A 25,222-nucleotide genomic window follows, 5' to 3' on the forward strand; every position below is an offset into this window, starting at 1 on the left:
TTTTTAATGTAACTAAGTAGGTAAAATTAGATAAAATTTCTATCAAGTTTTACTAGGCTTATCTTTGCCAAAGATAAGCCTATTTAATTTATAATAATCAGGCGAGTAGTTACTTTGGGAACAGTCAAATTGGGGTAAAGGATCCTTTTTCTTTTTCAGCCTTGCCTTACACCCAGATAAAACTCTGATCGCCACTGGCCAAGTTGGGAAGGAGCCATACATCTGTGTATGGGATTCGTATCGCGTCCAAACTGTGTCTGTTCTTAAAGATGTCCACACGCATGGAGTTGCCTGCCTGGCTTTTGACTCGGAGGGACAGGTGAGCGTCTCTCTCAATTTATGCCCTAAAACTACAATACAAATTACAATAAAACAGCTGCCAGCATTTGCTGTTTCCCCTTGGCAGCTTCCCCTCTGCTCAAACGCTGCGCCTTTTGCTTCCAGGGGGCTACATCAGCTCCCTGGGAGCCACTCAGAAGACTCTGATTCTATCTTGAGGTTACTTCTTATTCTTCCTTCTTTCTGAGCCTCGGACCATTTCTAATTAGAGCAGTCACCAATTCCTGTGTGTTTATACTTTTCTTTATAATCACTGCAACATTTCTCCTACCCCTCCTTCATTTGCAGGCACAGGCGCTTTAAATTCCAAGTTGGAACTTGTATAATGCAATTTAAATACTGTCTTAACTAATATCTTTATAATTCTCATTTAATATATATTACTGTTTTATCTCTATGTGTATATGTGTACCACATTCATGCCTGAAGTTCAGAAGAGGGCATCAGATCCCATGGAACTAGGGTTACAGATGGCTGTGAACACTACATGGGTGCTGGGAAGCAGCCCTAGGTCTTAGAACACAAACAGATGCCCTAAGCCACTGAGCCATCTCACCAGCTTCATTTTCACAGTTTCTTGGTAATTCATTTTGCCAGCCAAAAGCATCAAAATATTTTAACATCAACTTAGCTTAAAGTAGCATCGAATGAAATGCAAACACTGTAGGTGAGCATTCTCGGCTAAGCAGCTTTTCTGTCCATACCCTCCACATGGTCCGGTTAGAGAGGGTGAGCTTCATGCCCTGGGCCATGCTCCAGTCCTCAGATGATGCTCACATTTTGCTTGCTTTGCCCCCTTGAAGGGACTCATTCTTTGAAAACACCACAAAGGTATGAAACTTTCCCAGTACCCACAAGTTATGTCTCCTTGCTTGGACATAAAACAACACTTGACAGAAAAGAGGTTAATATTTCTTTAAAATGTGAATGGGAACACAAAGGGCTTATTCCTGGCTTCAGCTGCATTCAAATTTTGCTAGAGTTATAGCTTTTCTCTCCAGCCTTCATCACGTCTCTATGTGGTATCTCCTCTTAGGTCTTTTTCTCCCTTTGTATATTAATTAATTTGTTCAGTCATTGTTTAGCTAATTTCAGGGTTCATTCTGTAAGACAATGTCAAAGAAAAACCACTAGATGAAGAGGAATTGACATGATTTGTTTTGAAGTATCATAAAAATGCCATGCAATAGAAGGAAACCAAGCTTTAACTGCAAGTTCTTTGTTCATTTTACTTATTCTTTTTTCATATGATTCATCCATTTTCTTTTGGAGTCCTGGCCATTTCTCTTGAGGTTCAATTTGACAGGTGAGGAGCTGGCTGGACAGTGTGGCTTTTAACTGTCAGTTGAGAAATGTAAACTACTTGCCATGATGGATTTCACAGCTTGAGCATCATTGTGGAAAAGGGGCAGAAAGACTGTAAAGGTTAATCACAGGGGAAGACTACAAGGAAATCTGGGCGCAGCAGGGGCAGCTACACATATGAACTCACAGGAGTTGTGACAGCACACATAAGGCTTGTGCAAGCCCAAGCCGGACAGAATCTCAGTGTGGAGGGCTGAGCATGAAATTCTACCCTTTCTATGTTGTCGGCAATTGTTAGTCAAATGGGAGAGAAAGAATACATTTTCTCTCACACATTTACCAGTGTGGCCTCTGGTAAGCCAACCCTACTCCAGTGGATGGCCACGCATCCAAGACTGTTTGGGCAGCAAAAAAAAAAAATCAAAGGACACATAGTTGGGTGAATGGAGAAGCAGATTTAATCACAATATATGTACGAAACTCTCAGAACTAATAAAAATTAGTTTACAAAAATTATTTTACAAAGCCAGATAGGGTCTTCTATCTGGCTAATTAGAAAACAAAGAAGCCTGTCTCCTGAGCGGTGTCCTCCAAGAATCCCTGGTTTTGGTGTTACATACATCTGCCTTTGATACTTTTCATTTCATTTACAATTAAGAGTTTGCATTTGACTTTGAGGACAAGAAACTGATGTGACATCAAAGGATTCAGAGGGCTTCAGTAGCAGATCGCGTGTTCCTCTTATTAAGATTATACATCCACTAGACACTTTAACTGTTTGTGAAATTATCAGACTCATTTATTGGACTTTTTTCTGTATGTGTTTGTCAGACTCTTCCGTTTGTACACTGTGATGAAGATGCTTAGCTGTGGAATTCGTAGTTCCCTAAATCTTGCAGTAAAAAGTTTGAGGAGTGCAGTCTGGTGTCTCACATCTACAATCTCAGCATTCAGGAGGCAGAGGCAGGAGGATTGCCATGAATATGAGGCCAGCCTGGTCTACAGAGTGAGTTCTAGGTCATCCTGTAGAATGAAATCCAACTTTTCTTTTTTGAGACAGGATTTCACAATGTAGTCTTGCGTGGCCTGAAACTCACTAAGTATCCACACTGGCTGTAGAGTGATAAATCTACTTCAGCCTCCTGGGAGCCGAGTCATCATTCTGATATTTCACAATAAAATTTAAATGATTATTAACCTCTGCCTTCAAGGTATGTCCCAGCCGACTTTGCACATTTGGATTCTGTGGTGAAAAAGCAAATGAGGGTAATACTGGAGGACCAAAGAGTCCGTGTAATCTACTAGAGGCCATCTCCGGCACGCTTTCATTTTTGGTATTAGGATGGGTTTGGGTTCAATGCCTAGTCCCTAGTAGATAATCAATAACTATTTGTTGAAAATAGATGTGAATAATTTCAGTTATTAAATTTTTTTCCTTCTTTTTTTTTTCCTTAAGCGTTTAGCCTCAGTGGGATTGGATGCCAAAAATACAGTCTGCATTTGGGACTGGAGGAGGGGAAAACTTCTGGCTTCAGCTACTGGCCATTCCGACCGGGTAAGACCTTTGTGAAGCTGGAGAGTAATTGTTACCTTGTCTTTAAAAGTAAATTCGCCACGTATAAACTTTCTCCTACACGTTCAACTGTCAACCATGACTTGCTTATTATTATTGCTTATTATTACCTATTGTTATTACTTTCCATAAGCGATGCCGATTTTCAGTGCTGATGTTTGTTTGGCTTTTTATAGTAGTTTACTTCTACTCATTGACACATGGAAATGGTTGTTGAAAAAATGTTTGCAAAAATACTATTATAAGTGTGTTTTATTTGTGATTTCTTAATGCTGAGTGTGAACTATGGCCTGCTTGTCAGTCACACTGAATTTGGTGTAATCAAAAATGGTAATTTCATGTAGGCATGGCTGGCCAGAGAAGGGATTATGTAGGCACAGCCTGTACCTAGGCAGATGCTAATTTCTCTGTGGTCTTATGTAGTTGAATAACGTGATTCTTTATTGCCTTGCTTTCTAGTTTCTTCCCTTATTTTTGTATTTTTCTATAATTGTCCATATAGAATGAGGCCCTAATTAAACACCAAAGTCAACATCGTGCCTTTGTGTGAGTTGTGAAAAATATCTCTAATGGTGCGTTTGTAAGGCAAAGGAACCTCAGAGCGGGTGCTCGTTCCCTTCCAGCATCATGCCTTCAGAAAACCCGGGAGTGACTGGCAGTCGAACGCAAGTGCTGGAAAAGGGTTGGGGGACCTTTGACCTGGCAGTTCTTGCCCGTAACTGCACACACGACGCCCGTAAGCAGGCTGTGAAGCCTAGTGGCATTAGGGTTCCACTCTCAGGGATTTGAATTTTATCGCAACTGACTTGGTCAGACTTTCTGTTGCTGTGACAAAATACCTAAGAAAATAAAGGAGGAAGGATTTATTTTGCCTCATCATTTCCGTGATGTCTGTCCAGACTTACTTAGCTGCACCCTTCTGGGCCTGGAGTGAGGCAGTTCATTTTTGGCAGAAGGGCTTGGCAGAGAAAAGCCTCTCATGCCATAGCAACCAGGAAACAGGCAGGACAAGAAACCTGGAACAAGTTAGGTGCTCTTCAAAGGCACCCTCCTCCCACTCACCCTCTGTCTTCTGAAGAACGCTGCTCCAGTGAGCTCATCAATAGAGGAGCGCCGTGGCCTAGCCGCTTCTCAGTGCCGCCGAGAACCAGGTGCTGGGCACATGGCCTCTAGAGGCGGTCCTTCAGGTGTAAGCCGTAACTGTCCTTACTGAAAGGCGGAGGTTAGTTCTAGATACTGCCTTTTTGCTCGTGCTGTATCCTACAGCGCGAGGTGAGCTGGACTGGACTGGAACGTGAGCGTCCAGTGATCACAAAAGTTGTACTTGAGACTTTTTACACAGAATGGTGATGGCGCATCCGTTTCTGCTGAGGGCAGCAGCTCACCCTCACCCAGCTTATTCTGCGGCTAACGATTTCTGTTTCTGGTCCAGCTCGAAACAAAATTAAAGGTGAAAATATTTTCCATCGTTGTTTTCCACTGAGAAAGACCTGGATCATGTGTGAAGTGTTTGGTCAGGTTGTAGAATTTGCATTAAACTAAATTCGGCTAACCCGCCCCATGCCCTGAGTCACTGAATATAGAGAGAACTGTACTTTGGAAAGTAAACCCAAAGGTTTAGTTTTAGAGCATACTTTTGTAACAAATAGCCAGTTGCAGGCAGAGAAACACGCCTGAGACAGGCACATGCCAGGCCCTATATGGTTTGGACATCAGTTGCTTGCTGGTCTGAACATTCCGCCCGTGCGTGCTGTACAGCGTGGCTTGTGCGTGCCATACAGCGCCGCCTGTGCGTGCCATAGAGCGTCGCCCGTGCCTGCCGTACAGCGCCGCCACTCCTTAGGGCCATCCACTTCGCAAACTGGTTCTCTGCTCAGTTAAATGCTGCTAAATTTAATTTGTCTACATGTCCTCTTAGCACTAGTAAATGCCACATGGTGTACTTGTGTGATTTCAGTGACCGTGCCCTTTGCTCTCTCACACTTAATAGTTAGGGGCAGATTGTTAGTTTAGTGAGATTGCTTGTTGTTGTTGTTTTATTTTTTATTTTATTTTATTTTATTTTTTATTTTATTTCATTTTATTATTTTTGTTACTGGAGACCTAACCGTAAAGCCTGGCTCCAAGTCCAAACACCTGCCAAATTAAAATCAAAAGAGAATGGCTCTTTGTGTGTATGTGTGAGTGTTTAAAAGGAACTTATTTCCAGTTTTGCCCAGAACAGGAGGGGGTGATTCTCAGTCGAACTCCACCTTTCACCATAGCGCTGTCACAACTGTGTATATCACTGGGCTGTAAGATAAGTTTCTCCCGTGCCAGGGCCAGGGTGGCTGTCTTAACGCCAGCGTAAGATTTCTGTAAGGAGCTGGAGGTGAAAAAGACAATCTTCAAAAATATATCCTAATGCTTAGGACTCAGTTGCAACGGGAATCTAGATGTTTTTGACAAAATATGCTGGTCCCTTAATCCGATCACATAGTTTTCTTCTTTATTGCTGATGCCTTGGTGCCAGCAGGAATAATTGATTTCTTATGGTTAACTTGAGATTATTTTAGTGGTTGGAATACTTATTTACTTGTGTTTAATAGTGCTCTATAGTCTTCAAAATTATTTCACCCACATCATTTTAATTGACTTCACAACAAAACTAAGGCTGTGTTGCCAGTTTTGGAGAAGATGAGATAAAGGTTAGAGATACTGAAACCTGGCTGAACTCGAATGCTAAAATGGACATGTGTACAGAATTCTTGTTCTTCGATGCTCTCTCTGGAGTCTATTGTCTCATCTTCCTGAGTGACAGGAAGCTGATGGCCTGGGTTTTTCTCTCTGGTCAAGATTTTGGCACTGACAATTGGTCCTTCCCTTTCATATCGTTTTTCTTTCTTTCTCTCTCTCTGTCTTTGTCTATCTGTGTGTGTGTTTATTCTGTTGCTATATGTGAATGATATTTTCTCTTTTTTCTCCAACTAATGTTTTTGTTAATTATTTGGGAATTTTATACAATGCACCTGGATCATACTCACTTCCTGTTCCTCTCTAGCAGCACTTTTCATAGTATGACCCATAGGCCACCTTTGTCAGAACATCTTGGAATCTGTTTTAAATGCTGGTAACTGAACTCACTCTATACCCACAGCTTGTATGGGTATTGGACATATGTATTTCCTATACTCGTGATAGGTGATTTATCTTTCAAAGTTGGCAGAGGGTATTTCTGTCTTCTAAATGAAAATATAACTCCCTGAAAACTACCTCATAGTTCTTCATAGAGGATGAAAAATAGTGTCATCTGGTATGTTTTCAGTTCTTTGAAGAACTGAAAATGTAAGATTTCTTGGGAGTACATTAAATGGTTTAAAGGACTGAGATAATGTGATGCCAGGTAAATGGCTTCTTTCTTACCTCTGTTAGTACTCGGGGCATTTGTCCACACTGAACCAGAGCTAGCCATTAAACACTCTCCTAAGTAAAAGGTAATGTTTAATAATTCTAATTTTTGATGAAAAGCTATCAAGTGTTTTGTCAGCACTGTGAAGAGTTCCAGAAAATTTGATTTAATAATTGCCCTTATTGTCAAGAGTTGTTTTCCACAAATGGAGAGATTTAATGTCTGACACTAGTTGCACTCACTGAGCAAGGCCAGTTGCTCATCTGCTTGGGCTGAAGGTCACCATGAGAGGCCAAGGCCAGCTCCCCTAGTAGGATCTCACAGCCGGGACCTGCATTTTCATCCTGTGCAGCTTTTAACCAGTACGTTAGGGTGGAGTCTTGGTTATTGTATTGCTCTCTGAAGAACATTTAATTTCTTGACAGATTTTTGATATTTCCTGGGATCCATATCAGCCAAACAGGATGGTCAGCTGTGGGGTAAAGCATATAAAGGTATGGTAACCTTTTGTTTGTGTATTTGCATTTCGTATCTTGCATTGAAAAAATGTAGGTGTTGATACAAGTTTTTTTTTTTTTCTTTTTAATTTTATGTGCATTGGGAGTTTTCTTGTACGTGTGTCTTGTCAGATACCCTGAACTGGAGTTACAGTTGTGAGCTGCCACACGGATGCTGGAAATGAACTCCAGTCCTCTGGAAGAGCAGCCAGTTTCTGAACTGCTGAGCCATCTCTCCAGAACCTGTATTTTATTTTATGTTAATTTTGAGACAGGGTTTCTCTGTGTATCCCTGGCTGTCCTGGATCTCACTTTTTAGACTAGGCTGGCCTGGAACTCAAAGATCCTCTTCCCTCTGCCTCCTGAGTACTGGGATTAAAGGTGCACACCACTACACCCGAATATTTTAAAACATGGAATCTTAGAAGCACTGGGCAATATCAGTGTAGCACTAAGTGAACCAAGCTTCCTGTCCAGCTGCCGGCTGGGGATTCCACTTGACTGTCATTGTTTTGCTATTCTGAAGCATAGCTCCCATCTAAATTAATCTGGATAAATAAGATAATGAAAATAATCAAGAACTTCAGGATAAAAACTAATAATGAGGAAGAATATGCACTATTTACAAATGCATGTTAGAAGTTATATTTAAAATTATATAAATAAAATTTTTAAGTGGGGAAGTAAACAATTTGTAGACAGTTTTGGATAGAGTAGTGTCTCTAACCATTATTTGATTTTAGTCCTAAAACTATTTGAATGCGGAGTTCAATATTGCTTTATACTATACACAAAAGCAAATTCTAAGCCAATTAAAAGTGTGAGATATTTAAGAAAGCTATAGATAACTAGAGGAGTATGGTGTTTTCCTGGGTGATTTAAAAGAAATGGTTGCTTCCAAGTCTGCCAGACTGGAGAACAAGTGTGGGTGATACACAGAGCAATAAAAGGAGGAACTTACGAGAGGTCACAAGCTCATAGACTCCCTCCCACACAGACAAAAACCCACCTCGTTTTTCCTGTTTTATAGAGTTACAAGTTGTGCAAAGCCCACCAGGGGGCAGAAGCAAACCAGACCAAGCGAACAGCTACAAAGCATATGCATATATTCCATTTTTTTTCTTTACTACAAAGTTTGAAGGTATCAACCAAACACTGTCAGACGGTTGGAAAGAGCTCATTGGGCTGCTGCAGTGTGGCACACGGCCTCAGGGGACAGAGCACCTGAAAGGCCACCTTCTCTAAAACAGCGCTGCTCAGCCTAGATCTCAGAGGACCTTTTCCCTACAGGCTGTGGAAAGGCCCTCTTCTGCATATAAGTGAAGAGAGAAGCTGTAATGATAATCCAGTAAACAAAGATACACAAATATTAAAATATACTCTGTATTTCTGCTCCCCCGGGCAGAACCACACACTAGCAAGTGTAAAGGGCAATCATCGTAGATATTAGTATATTCATGAAATATATAGACCCCTGACAAATCCATAGATTAGACAACACATATAAACAACAAAAATGGGAATGGTGAAAATGCTAACTCTTAGAGAATAAGAAGTTAAAAATAATTGACTATGTTTAAATGATTTTTACATTATATCTGGTGCTGACAGGGATTCAGTGAGGGGCCGCTTCTAAGCCCGACCGTGGAAGGGACAAGTTTAGTCTTTCTGAACAGAAATTTGGCAGTATTTATTGATAGCTCTAGAAATATCGATCCCTTCTTGTCCAGAACTTTAATAAGTTGGAGTTTCCCCCATGTGACTTGTGAGAAATGTGAGCTAAGGACTGAGTCATTGCTGAGTAACTTCCCAGTTACAGAGCTAAGAAAACCTGGGAGTGCCCAGCTAACCTTGGTGGTTAAAATAAACATGCAGCGTTCTTACGATGCTGTAATACCCACCGTAAGGCATCACTGAGATGGCTATTTACTGATACTGGGAAAGATTCAAAATGTGTCCTCCATGGGAAAGTCTAGTCTAGTCTACTACGGCTCTGATCTTTTTGTCATTATGCCTTATTCTCATTCCTTCCCCCTGAAGCCTTCCCCACCACGCCTCCTGCCTGCCCTACTGGTTCTTTTCCTTCCTAAAACTCTCTTTCCTGATTTCTCGTCACATGTCAATATAGTCCCATCACTATTCTATCCACCCTCCATAACCTTTTCCTCCTCTCTGTGACCCCATTTCCAGTTTCATGACCCACCAGTACACATATGCAAATATAAAACCTTAAATCTAGGTTCCACGTATGAGAGAAAATGCGGACTTTGTCTTTCTGAGTCTGGGAGGCACCTCTCATCCTAGCTCTTCAACTAAATGAACTGCATGCCCTTCCCTCCAGACAAATATTATTAAAAAGACACCCTTGCCTTTAGCAGCAGCAGGAGAGAGCCATGAGCCTCTCTCTCCGTGGTATCATCTGGTCCTGTTTATCCTCTAGTTTAAACATGATTCCTGGAGTGAAGCATGTGGGGGCCTTGAGCCATGCTTACATCATTGGACCCATAGGCTTTGCTGCCTTTTCCTACTCATTCATGTCTGCCTGCTGCATCAGTCAGCAGTTCATCATCAACTCAGGAGAGGGGTTAGCTCCCTAGGATGCTCACATACTCATGCCCTCTCCTCACATCTGCCCCCTAAATATACAGTTGTTTAGGAAATATCACTAAACATTAGATTGTTGAGTCTGGATAGAGTTAATGGAAGATCTCAAGCTTTTCCCTTCTATACTTTATAAGTTATTCTGAGATATTCTGATATACTTTATCCAATAAAAGATATTCTGATATACTAATATCTAATATACTGTAAGATATTCTGAGTATTGCTTACTTTTTCCTCTTTGATACATGTATGTGTTATAGTATGGGCTACATAATATCCTCAAGGCTGTTTCTTCCTCTTGCCCCAGACTATGGAGGCTCCTACTTCCATAATTCATCAAGAGTTCCATTGAATGATGGAACCAGAAAGGCCACAGTAAGGTTTACTTCTTTCTCCTTTCCTAAAATGGACCAAATGCTGCCAGATGTAGGATTTAAGCACAGCTCCTGGCAACCAGGTAGCCCACCTAATGAGAAGTCACCTCTCTCATGGCCTACCTTATGGCTTACTTTTCTCCCAAGCCCACATTTGCCAGATTCTACCTAGATGAGCTTCTTAAGGAAAGTGTTCCCCAGACTCCCTTCTGTTTCCTGCCATGTTTGTTTTACTTTATGTTTTAATCAGTTCTAAGAGCAAAGACAGCTAAAACCCTAGGGCTATGTTCACAAACGCTAAGGCCTCCTGTTAAAGTTGTTTAGTGGATTTAGGCATTTCCTCCTAATAAGACACACAGCTCCCTGGACTTCCTCACACAGCCGCAGCCATCCCTTATTTATCCTGCTGAGAAATAAATCTACAGGAAATCATTTTTAAAAGATTTTTTACAAAATTAATTATGTGTATTTGTGTGTCTTTGCATGTGAGTGCAGGTGACTGCAGAGGCCCTGAGTCCCCTGGAATTGGAGTTGCAGGTGGTTGTGACCCACTGGGGGGGTGTGGGCGCTGGCAACCAAACTTATGTCCTCTGCATGAGCAGAGCGTTCTTACCTTCTGAGCCATCTCTTTCGCTAAAATTGCTTATAATAAGTTATTTTTACTTTTGATTCTGCCTAAATCCTGAGTAAATGAAGAATGATTACAGTTGAGAACAAAAGGCTGCATTTCAAGAAAACCTTCAGTGTAAAATTTCTGGAGCCAGGGTAAAAAGTCTTCCCTGGTTTTGTAAATTTCATTGTTTGGCTTGTTGGTAAATCAACAGGAGCCACTGAGCATTGTCTGCTTCATTGGCTAAGCAGCCAATAAGCCTACAGATTTGGGGATAATATGTTAAGCCTTCTGCAATCTCTCATCATAGAATGAAAGATGAGAGACTATCTCTGGCCAGATAAACCCCGAAGTACTTGCCTGTTTAACCATATTTGCGTTACACTCTGCCCACGGAGGTTGGAGAAGAAAAGCGATGTCTTGTCAATTCAACCGCACATGGTTAGCCTAAAATACTGCTGTTTGCTGTTCTCAAGAAGAGAAAATATTTTAAGTTCTTCTCCCTTTTCCCCCCAGGGGGGAAAAACTTTTCACTTTTTCCTGTCATTCATTTGCAAACGCTTTTTAAGAGAATTATTTGATAGCTTGAAATGTAGGTGCTACAGCCATCTGGTTTGGTGATTTTGTTTGTCCACGGTGTCGGGATAAGTACCTCTATTTTTTGGTGGTTATCAGGTAGAACTGTTTAGCTCAGGCCAGAGGTACCTGTCTCAAGTCAAGGTTATTCTCCGTTCAGTCTTCACACACAAGGAAACCGTGGATGCAAGGTCTTCAGTCTGTTTGTGCAGCTGTGATCATTTCTGTCTAAAAAGTTCACATTTAAGGCGTTAGTGTTTTCCAGATCTTGCGTCTAATTAGCTTTCTTCCAATTTTTTTCATTCTTTTTATACTTACTGCAGTAGGTTTTTGCAGAAATATTACCCAAAGAAACAAGTCACCCTCTGCTTGTGAGCGCACACCCTCATCGTTGCTGTGGGTCTGCAGAGCAGCCCGCGTGCTGAGACCCTTCCCACCACTGTACTCTGAGAGGGCCACCGTTGTTCCTCCCCCTCAGGCACCAAAAAGCAGGGTTGTCACTGGATTTTCTTTCCTACGTTCCTGCCCCTTAGAGCCTTCTAATCATGCCCTCCTAAACGTGACGTAACTTCCTGGCCCCATGGATCCTATTCTTGTTCATTTCATGTAATGTAACTTGGTCCCATAGCTTTACACTGATCCTGTCCCTTGAGTATAATCTGAACATGTTGTCACAAAAGCCTTGCTTGTTTTTCGTGTGCCCTCTTTCTTGGGTGTAGAGTTCTCAAAGCAGAGATCAGGTCTCTGCTTTCTCATGTGTAAACCTCTTCTGCCTGCTTCCCCTCATTTTCATACGGAAACAATAACAGACTCTGTCTGAACCTATGCTCAAGAGTATTAAGAGATTAAACAACAGATGTGGGAGACATTTGGAGACAGGGAGGGCTGCGTCGTGACACAGGCCACACCAGTTCATACACCGGGAACTGAATCAAGGAAAAACGCTGAATTTCCGTAAGAGCCTGGTCGTGTCCCTGCTGTCATCTACATATTGTCCAAGCTTTATGCTTGTCATCTTCCACGGATCTGTGCACATAAAACTGAGAAGTCTGGGTAATTATGTGACTTTATGGAAATATCACTTGTGTTTAGAAACATTTGTGGGCAATTCTGTAGTTAAAAAAAAAAGTAGCACTGGTTAGAATGCAATTATTTTCATTGTCACCATGTTCTAACCAACTCTACCAACAAGCCTATAAAGCAAATTTTGAAATATAGAATCCCATTAAAATGACTAGGTGAGATATTGTTATACTAACATGAAGTTATTAGTAATTTCAACTTTTCTTCATGCAATCCATTAATGTACACACACATTACATTGCATGGCATCCTAGGACCTTGTTCTGTAGCTCTAGCTAGCCTGGAAGTTGCTATGCATGCTGGGCTAGCCTCCAATGTGCAGTGGTCCCCTGTCTCTGCGTCCCAAGTGCTAAGATTATAGCATACACTTCCACACTTGTCTTTTTTTGTTTTGTTTTGTCTTTTTTATACTTATCTATATTTCTGAATTTTTTTTACACTACATCCATATTTGTTTGATAAAAGGCCCAATTCCATTCTATGAACACCGGAGTCATTTTCTATGATGCCATTAAATATCAAAGTTTTGAATTTTTGGAGTTTTTAGAGTATAAAGATGCCATTATGAGTTTTTCTCATGGTTCTAAAGGGATGTAGGAGTTTTTGTAGCTGCCCGCTGATGCTGAGAAACAATTTATTTATGCTTAGTTCAGATAAAGTGTGTTTTGTGAACTTACTGAAAATGTCAGTAATGGAATGTATACAGGGGTATTGTATCATGGAATATATTTATTTTATTACTTCCTAGTTTTGGACACTATGTGGAAACGCACTGACTGCAAAACGAGGGATATTTGGCAAAACAGGAGATCTTCAGACTATCCTTTGCCTTGCATGTGCCAAAGAAGACATCACATACTCTGGTGCTTTAAACGGTGACATCTACGTCTGGAAAGGGCTCACCTTAGTCCGCACTATTCAAGGAGCTCACAGTGTGAGTATCGCTGAGCGTGTGCAAAGGGCTCGCCTCGGTCCGCCCTGTTCAAGGAGCTCACAGCGTGGGTATACCCGTAGGGAGCTTTGGGATGACGTACTGAGTAAGTTAAGCCATGCAGCATCTTGTTTTCTACCTTTGCTTTACAATTAGAATTCACCAAACAGCTGTAAACCTTCATGAAGATTTCTCAGGTAACTTTTATTACCTGGAAAAAAAAAAACCATACTAAATTGGACTTCATCTTAACTATTAACTGGCTGGTTAGTATTAATCTTCAGTAGTAGTTTGCTATAAGAACATTTCATCACTTCTTAAATTACAGGCTGACTACTAATGTCCTGGGATCTCACTAACCTCCCAGCCTGCTTCACGGGGTCCCTAAGCTTTGTGTTTTTGTTTAAGGGAATTAAGCGTAAGGCCTTGAGGGGCTCTAAACACTGGCGAGGAGCACTCACTGCCCACAGAGATGGGGTGACGTTCTCAGCACCCTCAGGGCACAACAGAAACAAGGTAAAGAATGCTTTCTCCTAATGTCTTCACATTGATTCGCCATTACTTCCTTCAGTGCTGGAGGTTGAACCCGGGGCCTCCCATCCGAGGCAGGTCATTAAGCTGCATGCCGAGCTCACTGTTCTTACCACGAAGAAAACCGTAGACAACTCAGTGAAGCAGTTTAGTTACTTTAGAGCCTTCCTTGTCATCTAAGGTGAACTGTTTTCTTGGCTTTATTGCCAAACAATTCTTAAAATAATTAAAAGGTCAGGGTTTATTTTCATTCATTCAGTGAGCTTCCTCAGTGATGAATTTGTCTTTACACTGGATCCTTTGTCAATGCAATGCAATTGTAACAGTTTTGAATAAATCAAGTAAAATCGTTTCCAAAGATTCAAAGAATTTTGGACATGAAAAGGGAGTCATCGGAAAGGGAAGCGAAGCCGGAGCTGCGGGTGCCTTTTCGGCTGCGGTGTCTCAGTTTCATTCTTCAGCAACTGAGAACCTAATCTTCTAAAAGATCAAAAAGACCATCTTGTGCCCCACCTCCAACCCCAGCTCCTGCAATACAAATGCCCAGCACACCAGGGGTTGTGGGATACAATCCATACAGTCATCTCACCCACAACTACTACAGGCTGGGAGGGAACTGGGCACCAACAGCCGGGTCATGGCATCCTCTGGCACTACAATCCCAAAGCCTCCAAAGCCTCCAAAGCCACCAGCCAAGCCACTGATGGCCTACAGGAGGAACAGCAGAAAGCTCTGGGACCAGTTAAAGGCTTCCAGCCCTGACCTACAGTTGTGGGAGATTGGCAAGATTATGGGTGTCATGCGATGAGATCTCACTGGTGAAGAAAAATGAGAATATTTAAACGACTATGAAGCGGAAAAGATAGGGTACAACGAATCCATGAAAGCCTGTCTTAATCTCCTGCATATCTTGCGTATATTAATGCAAAAAGTCATGCAAAAGCTGCATGAGAGGAAGAAAGTCGATAGAGACAGTCACGCACGGAGAAGTGAAAACCTCACCTGAGCGTTGAGCCTGCTGAGGATCCAGATGACTAAGATGGTGGCTTTTCAGTGAAGCATACAGCCACTGCCCGTGTCCAGAGAAACCACCGCCTCATCAGTGAGATCCTCAGCGAGAGTGCAATGCCTGATGTGCGGTCAGTCGTCACAACAGCTAGAATGCAGGTCCCCAAGCGACAGGTCCAGTCTTCAGTGGTTCATCAGCGGAAACTGGAAGCTGAGCTTCTTCAGATAGAGGAGCGACACCAGGAGAAGAGGAGGAAATTCCTGGAAAGCACAGACCCCTTTAACAGGGAACTTATAAGGTTATGCGGTCTGAAGGTAGAAGTAGACATGGAGAAAATTGCAGCTGAAATTGCACAGGTGGAGGAAGAGGGCAGGAGGAGAGAGTGGAGGAGGCAGTGAAGCAAGCTGAGCGCAGTCAGGGCAGCATTGTCCCCGAGGAACAGCAAGTGGTGAACAAAGCTGAGAAGGAAGATGAGGAGAACATCCCGATGGAGACAGAGGAGACACGCCTTGAAGAAACGACAGGGAGCTAGCAGAACAGTGAAGAAGGCACGTCTACGCCTGAGGACAAGGAGAGTGGTCAGGAGGGGTTGGCAGCCTGGACGTAGGAGGGACCAGTGACAGTAATACGGTGCAACAGTAGAGGAGCCACCCACAGACCCTATGACAGAAGGCGAGAAGGAAGAATAAATGTTGCCTTGTTTTATGTGTCCTAAAACCTTTTTAAAATGGAAAAAAAAAAAGAGGCATCATCCCATAGTACAGAGCAAGCCCATACAGTGCCGTTTGTGCTTTCAGTTTCTCAGAAGTGATGCGTTGAGGTGCGTCTCAGCCACCTCCACGGTTGTGAAAGGTGTAGCGTGCATGCCCCTAGTCCGTGTCTTTTCTTGACTAGTTTGGAACCTAAGTGTGGCACCTTTGTAGTGTCTTCTTTTTAGAAGGCCCAGTTGTCAAAGGCAGGAATTTGATTCTATGTCTGCTTTAACCAAGACATCCATAAGTGACATTTTGGGCAGCGGCAGTAACAGTGTGATCAAATAAGATGTGCTGACGGAATTATTTTGCTTCCTGGTGGTCTGTGATTACTGGGATCTAGCTGAGAGGCAGGACGTTGGTCTGCTGTCAGACTTCAACAGAAAACAGCACCTGCTTTTCTTTTGTTTTGGTATGTTATTTTTAATCCTAGCGATTCAGCAACAGTGGCATTTATAAGGATTGCAGGACTGAGCTTTACCTCTTCTGATTGACAGGCTGGAATCTTTAGCATGTATCCTTGTGAAGAGGGCTTTGCTACTGGTGGGCGAGATGGCTGTATACGATTGTGGGACACTGACTTCAAACCAATAACCAAAATTGATCTCAGGGAGACGGAGCAAGGATATAAAGGTAACGTATGCACTAGCACATACCACATGCTCTAAGAGCGTCACGTACAGCGTCACGTTTTGTATTTTTCTCTACGAGAAGTGACTATAAGGGCTGGGGAGATGGCTCAGCTGTTAAGAGCATGTTGTGGAAGGCCTGGTATAGTTCCCACCATCTACGTGGTGGCGTACAACTGTCTGCAATTCCAGTCCCGGGATCTCATGCCCTCTTCTGGCTTCTGTGGGTATTACGCATACACACAGAACACATGCAGAAATATCACCCGTGCAAATGAAAGTTTTTAAAAGAATTAAATATGTGAATTGTATATTCTATCTGTTTGTATCTGCCTTATTCCTGAAGACTTTCAGGGTTTACATATATTGAACACAAGCTCCAAAGTATGTTGAAGAAGGAATAGATACCTTTGCTCCTGCTTGGCACTAAGATGCAGTAGTCCTGTAGCAAAGGCAGATTACATTACAGCAAAGATGCTTAGTGGTTTCCCAGGATACAGATGATTTTCAGTGATGGAATGAAGGATTTCTGGACAAGATAGTCAGTAAATGTGATGATGTCCGGCCTCTGCAAACAAATCTGTGGCACGTGCAGCACTTTGCTGGCTGGGGAAGACTTCAGAAAGAAGAAAACATGGACTATGTGTCCTTCAGGCCATCTTCCTTAAGCAGTGCTGTTTCCAGTCAAACTTTGTCTTTAAGTTTCTCAGCTGAACAGTGCGCTGGATGGTGTGATTCATCTTGTGTGACAGGCTACCTTCTTCCTTCTGCCGTTCGCTGGTTCCCTCTTACAGGGGCTATGACTGCCTAAAACCAGACTTCATAGAAACTTCTAGAAATTGGTTTCCACTTTACTCCATCAAAAGGAGGAGGTCAAGGTCCTTAAGTTCTCCAGCATAGAATGTGGTTCTGAGTAAATTTATCCAGAAATAGTTCAAATATGTAGAAGCCAGTTAGTTTTCCTAACAGCCACATTAAAACAAAAACAAAAGAAAAAAACCCAAAACCCTTCAGCCAAGCAACAGCAGACTCACCTGCCTTGTGAGCATGTGCAGAGTGCGGGGGAGGCAAGGATGGGGAGAGGGTGGGAAGGAATAGTACAGACAGGACAGAGGGGGCAGCAGAGCCGTACACTTTGTCCCATTCTCAGAGAAATCTTAACCTGCTCTGCCTATTCCTTGTTTCAAAAATGGAGCTAAACTGCATTTGAGAGGCGCAGATTCAGGTAAAGCAGCATCAGGATTGCTTTGCTCTCGGTGTGGATGTAAAACTACATGAGTGGATTTGTCTTCAGAAGGACTTCTTTTGATGTGGATAAACTTTTCCCTGTCCTTTTGCTCTTGGGTAACAGTGGCTGCTGACTTCATTTCCATGAAGACTGTGTTTTGTGGGGGGTTGTTTTCATTTTCATTTTATTAAAAGGACTTTCTAAACATTCAGCGAGAGCATTTTCATGTTCCAATTCTATGACATCACACTTGCTACTTTGACTCTCAAGCCTGAAAATATTAATTGAAGCAGTGAGACAGCTCAGCAGTAAAGGCACCTGATGCCAGCCCTGACTCCCTGAGTCCAATCCCTGGAACTTGCATGCTAGGAAGAAGAAACTGAATCCTGTAAGTCGTCTTCTGACCTTCATGTGTACACTGTGGCAGTGCACATTTATGGATGTGCACGTCTGTGTATACACACACACACACACACATACACACACACACACACACGTAACTATCTAAATATATGTAACTTAAAAATGAGTTAAAATCAAGGAACCACCACTTCTTGGCATTCATGAGCTCTTACCCGAAGATCTCGCTTGCTGCACAAACTGCGAAGACATCTGTCGCCCTTCCTGTTGACTTCTAGGTTTATGAAATGTAGCTGACAATTTCTAAGTTTTTTTAATGCAAAATTTCCATACACTTCCCCCTTCTGACAAATTCGTTGTCAGGCAGGAAGAAAGAGTTTTAAAATGAACCAAGGAAAATCCTGTATTTAGGAAAACGATGCAACTTTCTTATGGAGAGATACTGCTCATCAGTCCGCTTACATTTTTCTAGTCGGCTCTGAGCTAATTAAAGCATTTGGCTTCTAGTAGGAGCAGCACCTCTACTTTAAATTGACTATGGGTCAGCTCGCCAAGTGTGTCATACTCACAGCAACAGGACGGACTTAGGGCTCTGCCCTCCCCACAGCTTACCGAAAGCTATCCTCACACCCCGAGGATTCACCACCCCCAGTCACGGGAACTCCCGTCCCTCAGTCACACCAATAACTTCATGCCTTTTGTGAGTGAACAGAATTTTTTTCACTAATTGTATGTTCAACAACTTTTCTTTAGCAGCAGTTTTACATGATTATATAAATCTGCAACTGAATTCATCCAAAATCTTTAATTTGCGGTTTTGAAAGTCAAATTAGAACTAAAAGATTGCTTTTAGGACTAGTTTGGCAACAAAACCTGATGTTAACTGGCACAAAGCCATTTTCTGCCCATATAATGTAAATAATCATGCATTTCACCACAGAAATGTTGTATTCAGCTGGACACGTGCTGTACATCTGTAAACCCATCACTTGGGAGGTGGAGGAAGGAGCTTGTGACCTTGAGGCCACGCAGGATTCTTTGTCAAGACCTTGTCTTAAGAAAAGGGGGGAGGGGTGCTGCCTGCTGGAGGGTCACAGCCTGCAGGGTTGAGCAGCAAGCTGCCCCCTCCCCAGATCTATAACCTTCCCTCTGGAGGAGGCCTGCTAGCCCCAAGACCATCAAAACCTGTGGGTCCCCAGGGACAGCCTTTCCCCTACCTGCCATGGGACGCAGACAGCAGGTTGTAAGCTTCCCTCACCCCCAACTCCATAACCATCCCTCTAAAGAAGGCAGGCAGGCCCCAGGATCATCCAGGCCTTGTTGGCATAATGTTCTTTTGGAATGTATACACCTTACCGTTGTTCATTCAAATGCTGATTTCTCTCCCCCAGAAAACTATCTGATTTCAATCCAGACATTGCATTGTGATATTTATTCTAAACATCACTTGTCTCAAGTTTATGTAAACATGCCAAAATAAAACAACCAGCCACAATGTTGAGCAATGGAGAGGAAGGAGTAGGAGGGAGAGGGGAGGAATCAGAGGACAGGAAGGAGTGGGAGGCAGATGAGGAGCAAGAGCTGGGAGAGAGAAACTTCAGGAGAGATCTTGGGACTATATGACGAGATGGACTGGACCTAAGATATCACTAAAAGCAAGTATAATGGGTAAAGTCTGAATGGTAGGAAATTATGTGGGCTTGGAGGTTTAGGATGGAACAATTATTGCCCAGCATTGTGATCTAGGTTAATTAGATAAATCCCAGTCTCTGTGTGGTGATTTGGGTATACATCTGGTTTAGGAGTAACAGCAGCTTTACTAAAAGATACATCAATAGTAAATATTTATGCTTAATACAACAAGACTTGCAAGAGCCAAGTTAAAGCCCGCCCAGCCTTTCTCTTGCCTGCTTGTGACATAGCCAGCAGAGGAGCATGCAGGCCTGCAGGTCCCCAGGAATACACGGGCATCAGAAGTAAGCACTCTGCTATTCCTTGAGCTCCACTATCAGACCCAAGGTTCTGCCTGCTTCCACAAGGAGTCCTGTCAGCATCAGGAACATCAAGCCAAGACCAGTGTCAACCAGATGGCTAAAGGCTAATGAACAAATACAATCAACAAGAGCCAGGGCAATATGGCATCACCAGAGCCCAGCTATCCTGCTACAACAAGCCCTGGACATGACGACACAGTAAAACAAAAGAAGACGACCTTAAATCCAACCTTATTAAAGACGATAGAGGCCTTAAAAGAGGATATGAATAAATCCTTTTTTTTCATTTTTTTTTTAATTTTATTTTTTTCTTATCAGTTACATTTTATGAATAAATCCTTTAAAAAAAAGACACGAAAACTCAATCAAGTAAATTCCATGAAGAAATACAAACAAGTGAAGGAAATTAATAAATCCCCTAATGAAACGGGAAAATACAATTAAACAAGTGAAGGAAATTAATAAAACTGTCCAAGACCTGAAAATGGAAATAGAAACAATAAAGAAAATGAAAATTGAGGAAATCCTGAAGATGGAAAAACTAGGAAAGAGAACAGGAGCTATAGACAAAAGCATTACCAACAGAATACAAGCGATGGTATAGAGAATCTCAGGTGTAGAAGACACAGTTGAAGAAACTGATAATATCAATTAAAGGAAATGTTAAATCTAAAAAGTTCTTAACACAAAACATTTAAGAAATCTCGGACACAATGGAAAGACCAAACCTGAGAACAATAGGAGTAGAAGGAGAAGATCCCCAGCTCCAAGCCCCGGAAAACATTTTCAACAAAATCATAGAAGAAAATATTCCTAACCTAAAGAAAAAGATACTTGTAAACATAAAGGAAGCTTACAGGACAGCAAATAAGTTGGACCAAAAAAGAAAAATCTTCCCACCACATAATAAACGTTATAAATGTACAGAACAAAGAAAGACTATTAAAAGCTGCAAGAAAAGACCAAGTCACATATAAAGGCAGATCTATCAGAATTATATCCGATTTCTCAACAAAGACTCTAAAAGCAGGAAGGGCCTGGGCAGATATCTTACAGACACTAAGAGACCAGACATGTCAGCCAGACTGCTATACTCAGCAAAACTTTTAATCACCATAGATGGAGAAAAAAGATACTCTACAACAAAAACAAATTTAAATAGTATCTATCCACAAACCCAGCCCTACAGAAGGTACTAGAAGTAAAACTCCAATCCGAGGCTAACTACACCCAGGAAAACACAGGAAACAAATAACCCCTTATCAGCAAAACCAAAAGGGAAACACGCACAAGCACACAAACACGCGGGCACACACATACACACACACACACACACACACACACACACACACTCTACCACCAACATTGAAACAATAGGAAGTAACAACTGGTCATTAATATCTCTCAACATCAATGAACTCACCCAATAAAAAGACACAGGCTAACAGAATGGGTATGAAAACAAGAGCCACCATTCTGCTACATACAAGAAACACACTTCAGCAACAAAGATAGACATTATCTCAGAGTAACTGGGCTGGGAAAAGGTTTTTTAAGCAAGTAGACCTAAGAAGCAAGCTGGAGTAGCCATTATAGTATCTAATAAAAAAGACCTTCACCCAAAATTAATCAAAAGAGACAAGGAAGGATACTTCATAGTCATCAGAGAAAAAAATCCACCAATATGTCATCTAAGTTCTGAGCATCTGTGACCCAACTGAAAAGACACCCTCATTCGTCAAAGAAACATTACTAAAGTTTAAATCCCACATCGAACCCTGCACATTAATAGTAGAAGATTTCAACACCCCACTCTCACCAGTAGACAGATCATCAAGACAGAAACCAAACAGAGAAATAATGAAATTAACAGATTTCATGAATCAAATGGACCTAACAGGTATCGACAGAACATTTCACCGCAAAGCAAAAGAATATACATTATTAGCACCTCACAGAACCTTCTTCAAAGCTGACCATATACTCAGATACAAAGCAAGCCTCACTAGTTATAAGAAAATTAAAATAACTTCTTGTATCTTATCAGACCACCATGTATTAAAACTGGATTTCAACAAGTGAAACAAGAGAAAATTTACAAACTCATGGAAACTGAACAACTCTCTACTCAGTGACCACTGGGTCAGGGAAGAAATGAGAAAGAAATTAAAGACTTTCTAGAATTCCATGAAAATGAAGACACAACATACCCAAACTTATGGGTATGTTGAATTGAAGCAGTGCTAAGAGGAAAGTTCATTGCACTAAATATCTTCATAAAGAAATTACAAAGTTCTCATACTAGCAATTTAAAAGCACACCTAAAAGTTCTAGAGCAAAAAGAAGCAAACACACCCAAAAGGAGAAGATGGCAGGAAATAATCAAACTCAGGGCTGAAATCAATAACTTATAAACAAAGAGAACAATACAAAGAATCAATGAAACCAAGAGGTGGTTCTTTGAGAAAATAAACAAGATAGACAAACCTCTAGCCAAACTAACTAAAAGGCTGAGACACGGTATACAAATTAGCAAAATCAGAAACAAAAAGGGGGACATAACAACAGACACTGGGGAAATCCAAAGAATCATTAGGTTTTATTTCAAAACCCTGTATTCTACAAAATTGGAAAACCTAAAGGAAATGGACAGTTTTCTTGAGAGATTTCACTGACCAAAGTTAAATAAAGATCAGGCAAACAGTCTAGACAGTCCTATAACCCCTAAGGAAATAGAAGCAGTCCTCAGAATTCTCCCAACCAAAAAAAAGCCCAGGGTCAGATGGTTTTAGCATGGTATCAGCATAAAAACAGATAGATTGAATAATGGAATTTAATTAAAGACCCAGAATTAAACCCACACTGCTACAATACTTGATTTTTGACAAGAAGCCAAAATCATACAATGGATAAAAGAAAGCATCTTCAACAAATTGTGCTGTTTAACTGGATGTCAACATGTAGAATAATGCAAATAGATCCATATTTCTTACCTTGTACAAACCTTAATTCCAAATAGATCAAAGACTTCGACATAAAACCAGAAGCACTAAATCTATTGGAAGAGACGGTGGGGAAGAGCCTTGAACTTATTGGTACAGGAAACAACTTCCTGGACGGAATACCAACAACTCAGTGCAACAATCAATAAATGGGACCTCCTGAAACTGAAAAGCTCTGTGAAGCAAAGGACACTGTCAATATGACAAAACAACAGTCTACAGATTGGGAAAAGATCTTCACCAACCCTACATTTGATAGAAGGCTAATATCCAAAATATAAAAAGAACTCAAGAAATTACATACCAACAAACCAAATAACCCAATTAAAAAATGGGGTGCAGCAGAGCTAAACTGAGAATTCTCAACAGAGGACTCTTTAATGGCCAAAAAGCACTTAAAGAAATGCTCTATATCCTTACTCATCAGGGAAATGCAAATCAAAATGACTCTGAGATTCCATCTTACATGTCAGAATGGCTAAGATCAAAAACTCAAGTGACAGCACATGCTGGCAAGGATGTGGAGAAAGGGGAATCCTCCTCCATTGTTGGTGGGAATACAAACTTGTACAACCATTTTGGAACTCAATCTGGCACTTTCTCAGAAAATTGGAGATAGTTCTACCTCAAGACCCAGCTATATCATTCTTGGGCAAATACTCAAAATATGTTTCACCAAACCACAAGGACATTTGCTCAACTACGTTCATAGCAGCTTTATTTGTAATATCCAGAAACTGGAAACAATCCAGATGTTCCTCGATCAAAGAATGGATAAAGAAACAGTGGAACATTTACACAATGGAATATTACTCAGCTATTAAAAACAAGGACATCATGAAATTTGCAGGCAAATGGATGGAACTAGAAAAGATCATCCTGAGTGAGGTAACCCATATCCAAAAAGGCACAAGTGACAGGAACCTAGCATAACTGTCACCTGAGAAGTTTTGTCCAGCAGAAAATGGAAACAGACACAGAGACCCACAGGAACTCAGGGAGTCTTCTGGAAGAGTTAAAGGAAGGATTGAAGGAGCTGGAGGGGTCAAAGACAGACACCACAAAAGACCTACACAGTAAACTAACCTGGGCCCATGGGGGCTCACAGAGACTGAACCACCAATCAAAGAGCACGCATGGACTGGTCCTAGGCCCACGCCACATATGAAGCCGATGGGCTGCTTGGTCCTCAGTGGGTCCCCTAACAGGTGGAGCGGGGGCTGGCTCTGACTTGGACTCTGTTGTCTCCCTCTGGATTCTGTTTTCCTAGCATCCCATTTAAAAAGCAAATTGGTGATCGGAGTGAAACAATGAGGCTTCAAAGTGACTATTATGGTTGTTAAGAAAAGGTAAAACTAATTTTTAAAGTGTGTCAACCAAAGTGAATTACTGTAGGCTTAGATTTTTCACCAAACCTACTTTATTCAGCATTCTTAAACACCTTTACCTCCCTTCTAACCCCTACCCCTACCTTACGTAGGAAATTAGTAGGGGAAAGGGCTGTAGACCTTTTTTATCTACTCTTTCTGATTAGCATTGATGGGTCTTTAGCGGATTACCTAACTCAGTCATCAGGATACCAGCAGTCCAGTCCAAAGGCCAACACCAAGCAGCAACAAAAAGTCAGCAAAAGCCACAAGACTCAGTTGGATTGCCCTGAGAAGTTCCCTGGAACGCTTCTGTCTTTGAAGTCAAGTCAAGTCAAGCTTAAAGATGAGCGCAGTGATGTCAATCCATAGAGTGATGTCTCACTGTGCATAGGCCTCTATGTATGTCCTCTCCTCAAAGTCCAACCATGGATGTTCTCAGCTGGCCAAAGTCACGTCCCTCGTACAATAGAGCTCACAGCAAAACATCATGTGCCCTCTCAGGGCACATGTGCCAACCTCCAGCAAAACGTCGCATGCCCAATGTGTCACAAAACATCACATGATAAAACTGAGTCTTCAATGAAACCAGAAACTTCCACTACAAATTACTTATACTGTGACAAAATATTTTGACCTAATTGTTACAGAGTGTAAATAGAATATAGTAAATATTCACTCTAGATGTATTATTTATTCATTCATTAAATTTTTACTAAGCATCTGCTGAGATGTGTGCCAAAGGGCTTGATAAGTAGTTCTGAAAAGCATGCTTGAGTCATTATTACATTTTTCAGGGGAGAGCTATATTTTTAATTACAGACACACATATTAAATAGTTGTTGTGTCTAATGAGCTATAAACTGTGATTCCAAAGAGATCTGCATCAGAAAAATCATAGAACAGGAGCTGGAGGCTGTGGCTGTGGTCTGCAGGACACAGGATACCCTTTCGTAGGCTTGTAGCCATGTTCGTTGCCCACTTCCTGGTCTGGACCGTTGTTGATCACACGGATCCCAACACTCGCCTTGTGACCTGTATCCCTGCACTGTTCTCTACCTGATGGCTTT

At 41.6% G+C, this 25,222-nt stretch overlaps 1 protein-coding gene and 1 pseudogene across 1 annotated transcript in view; both read left to right on the forward strand.

Moving 5' to 3' along the window:
* The window catches only part of Eml6 (EMAP like 6), a 233,400-nt gene that overhangs the window by 94,965 nt on the left and 113,213 nt on the right, over window positions 1-25,222 (forward strand). Inside the window, 5 exon segments of the mRNA XM_055628808.1 lie at window positions 160-319; window positions 3,101-3,199; window positions 7,031-7,099; window positions 13,098-13,283; window positions 16,070-16,205. Of these exon segments, the coding sequence (XP_055484783.1) occupies window positions 160-319; window positions 3,101-3,199; window positions 7,031-7,099; window positions 13,098-13,283; window positions 16,070-16,205 (650 nt within the window).
* Window positions 14,336-15,509, forward strand: LOC129692446 (SWI/SNF-related matrix-associated actin-dependent regulator of chromatin subfamily E member 1-like; annotated as a pseudogene).

This window comes from Psammomys obesus, unplaced genomic scaffold (genome assembly GCF_907164565.1).
Source record: "Psammomys obesus unplaced genomic scaffold, mPsaObe1.curated_primary_1811, whole genome shotgun sequence".
NCBI lineage: Eukaryota > Metazoa > Chordata > Mammalia > Rodentia > Muridae > Psammomys > Psammomys obesus.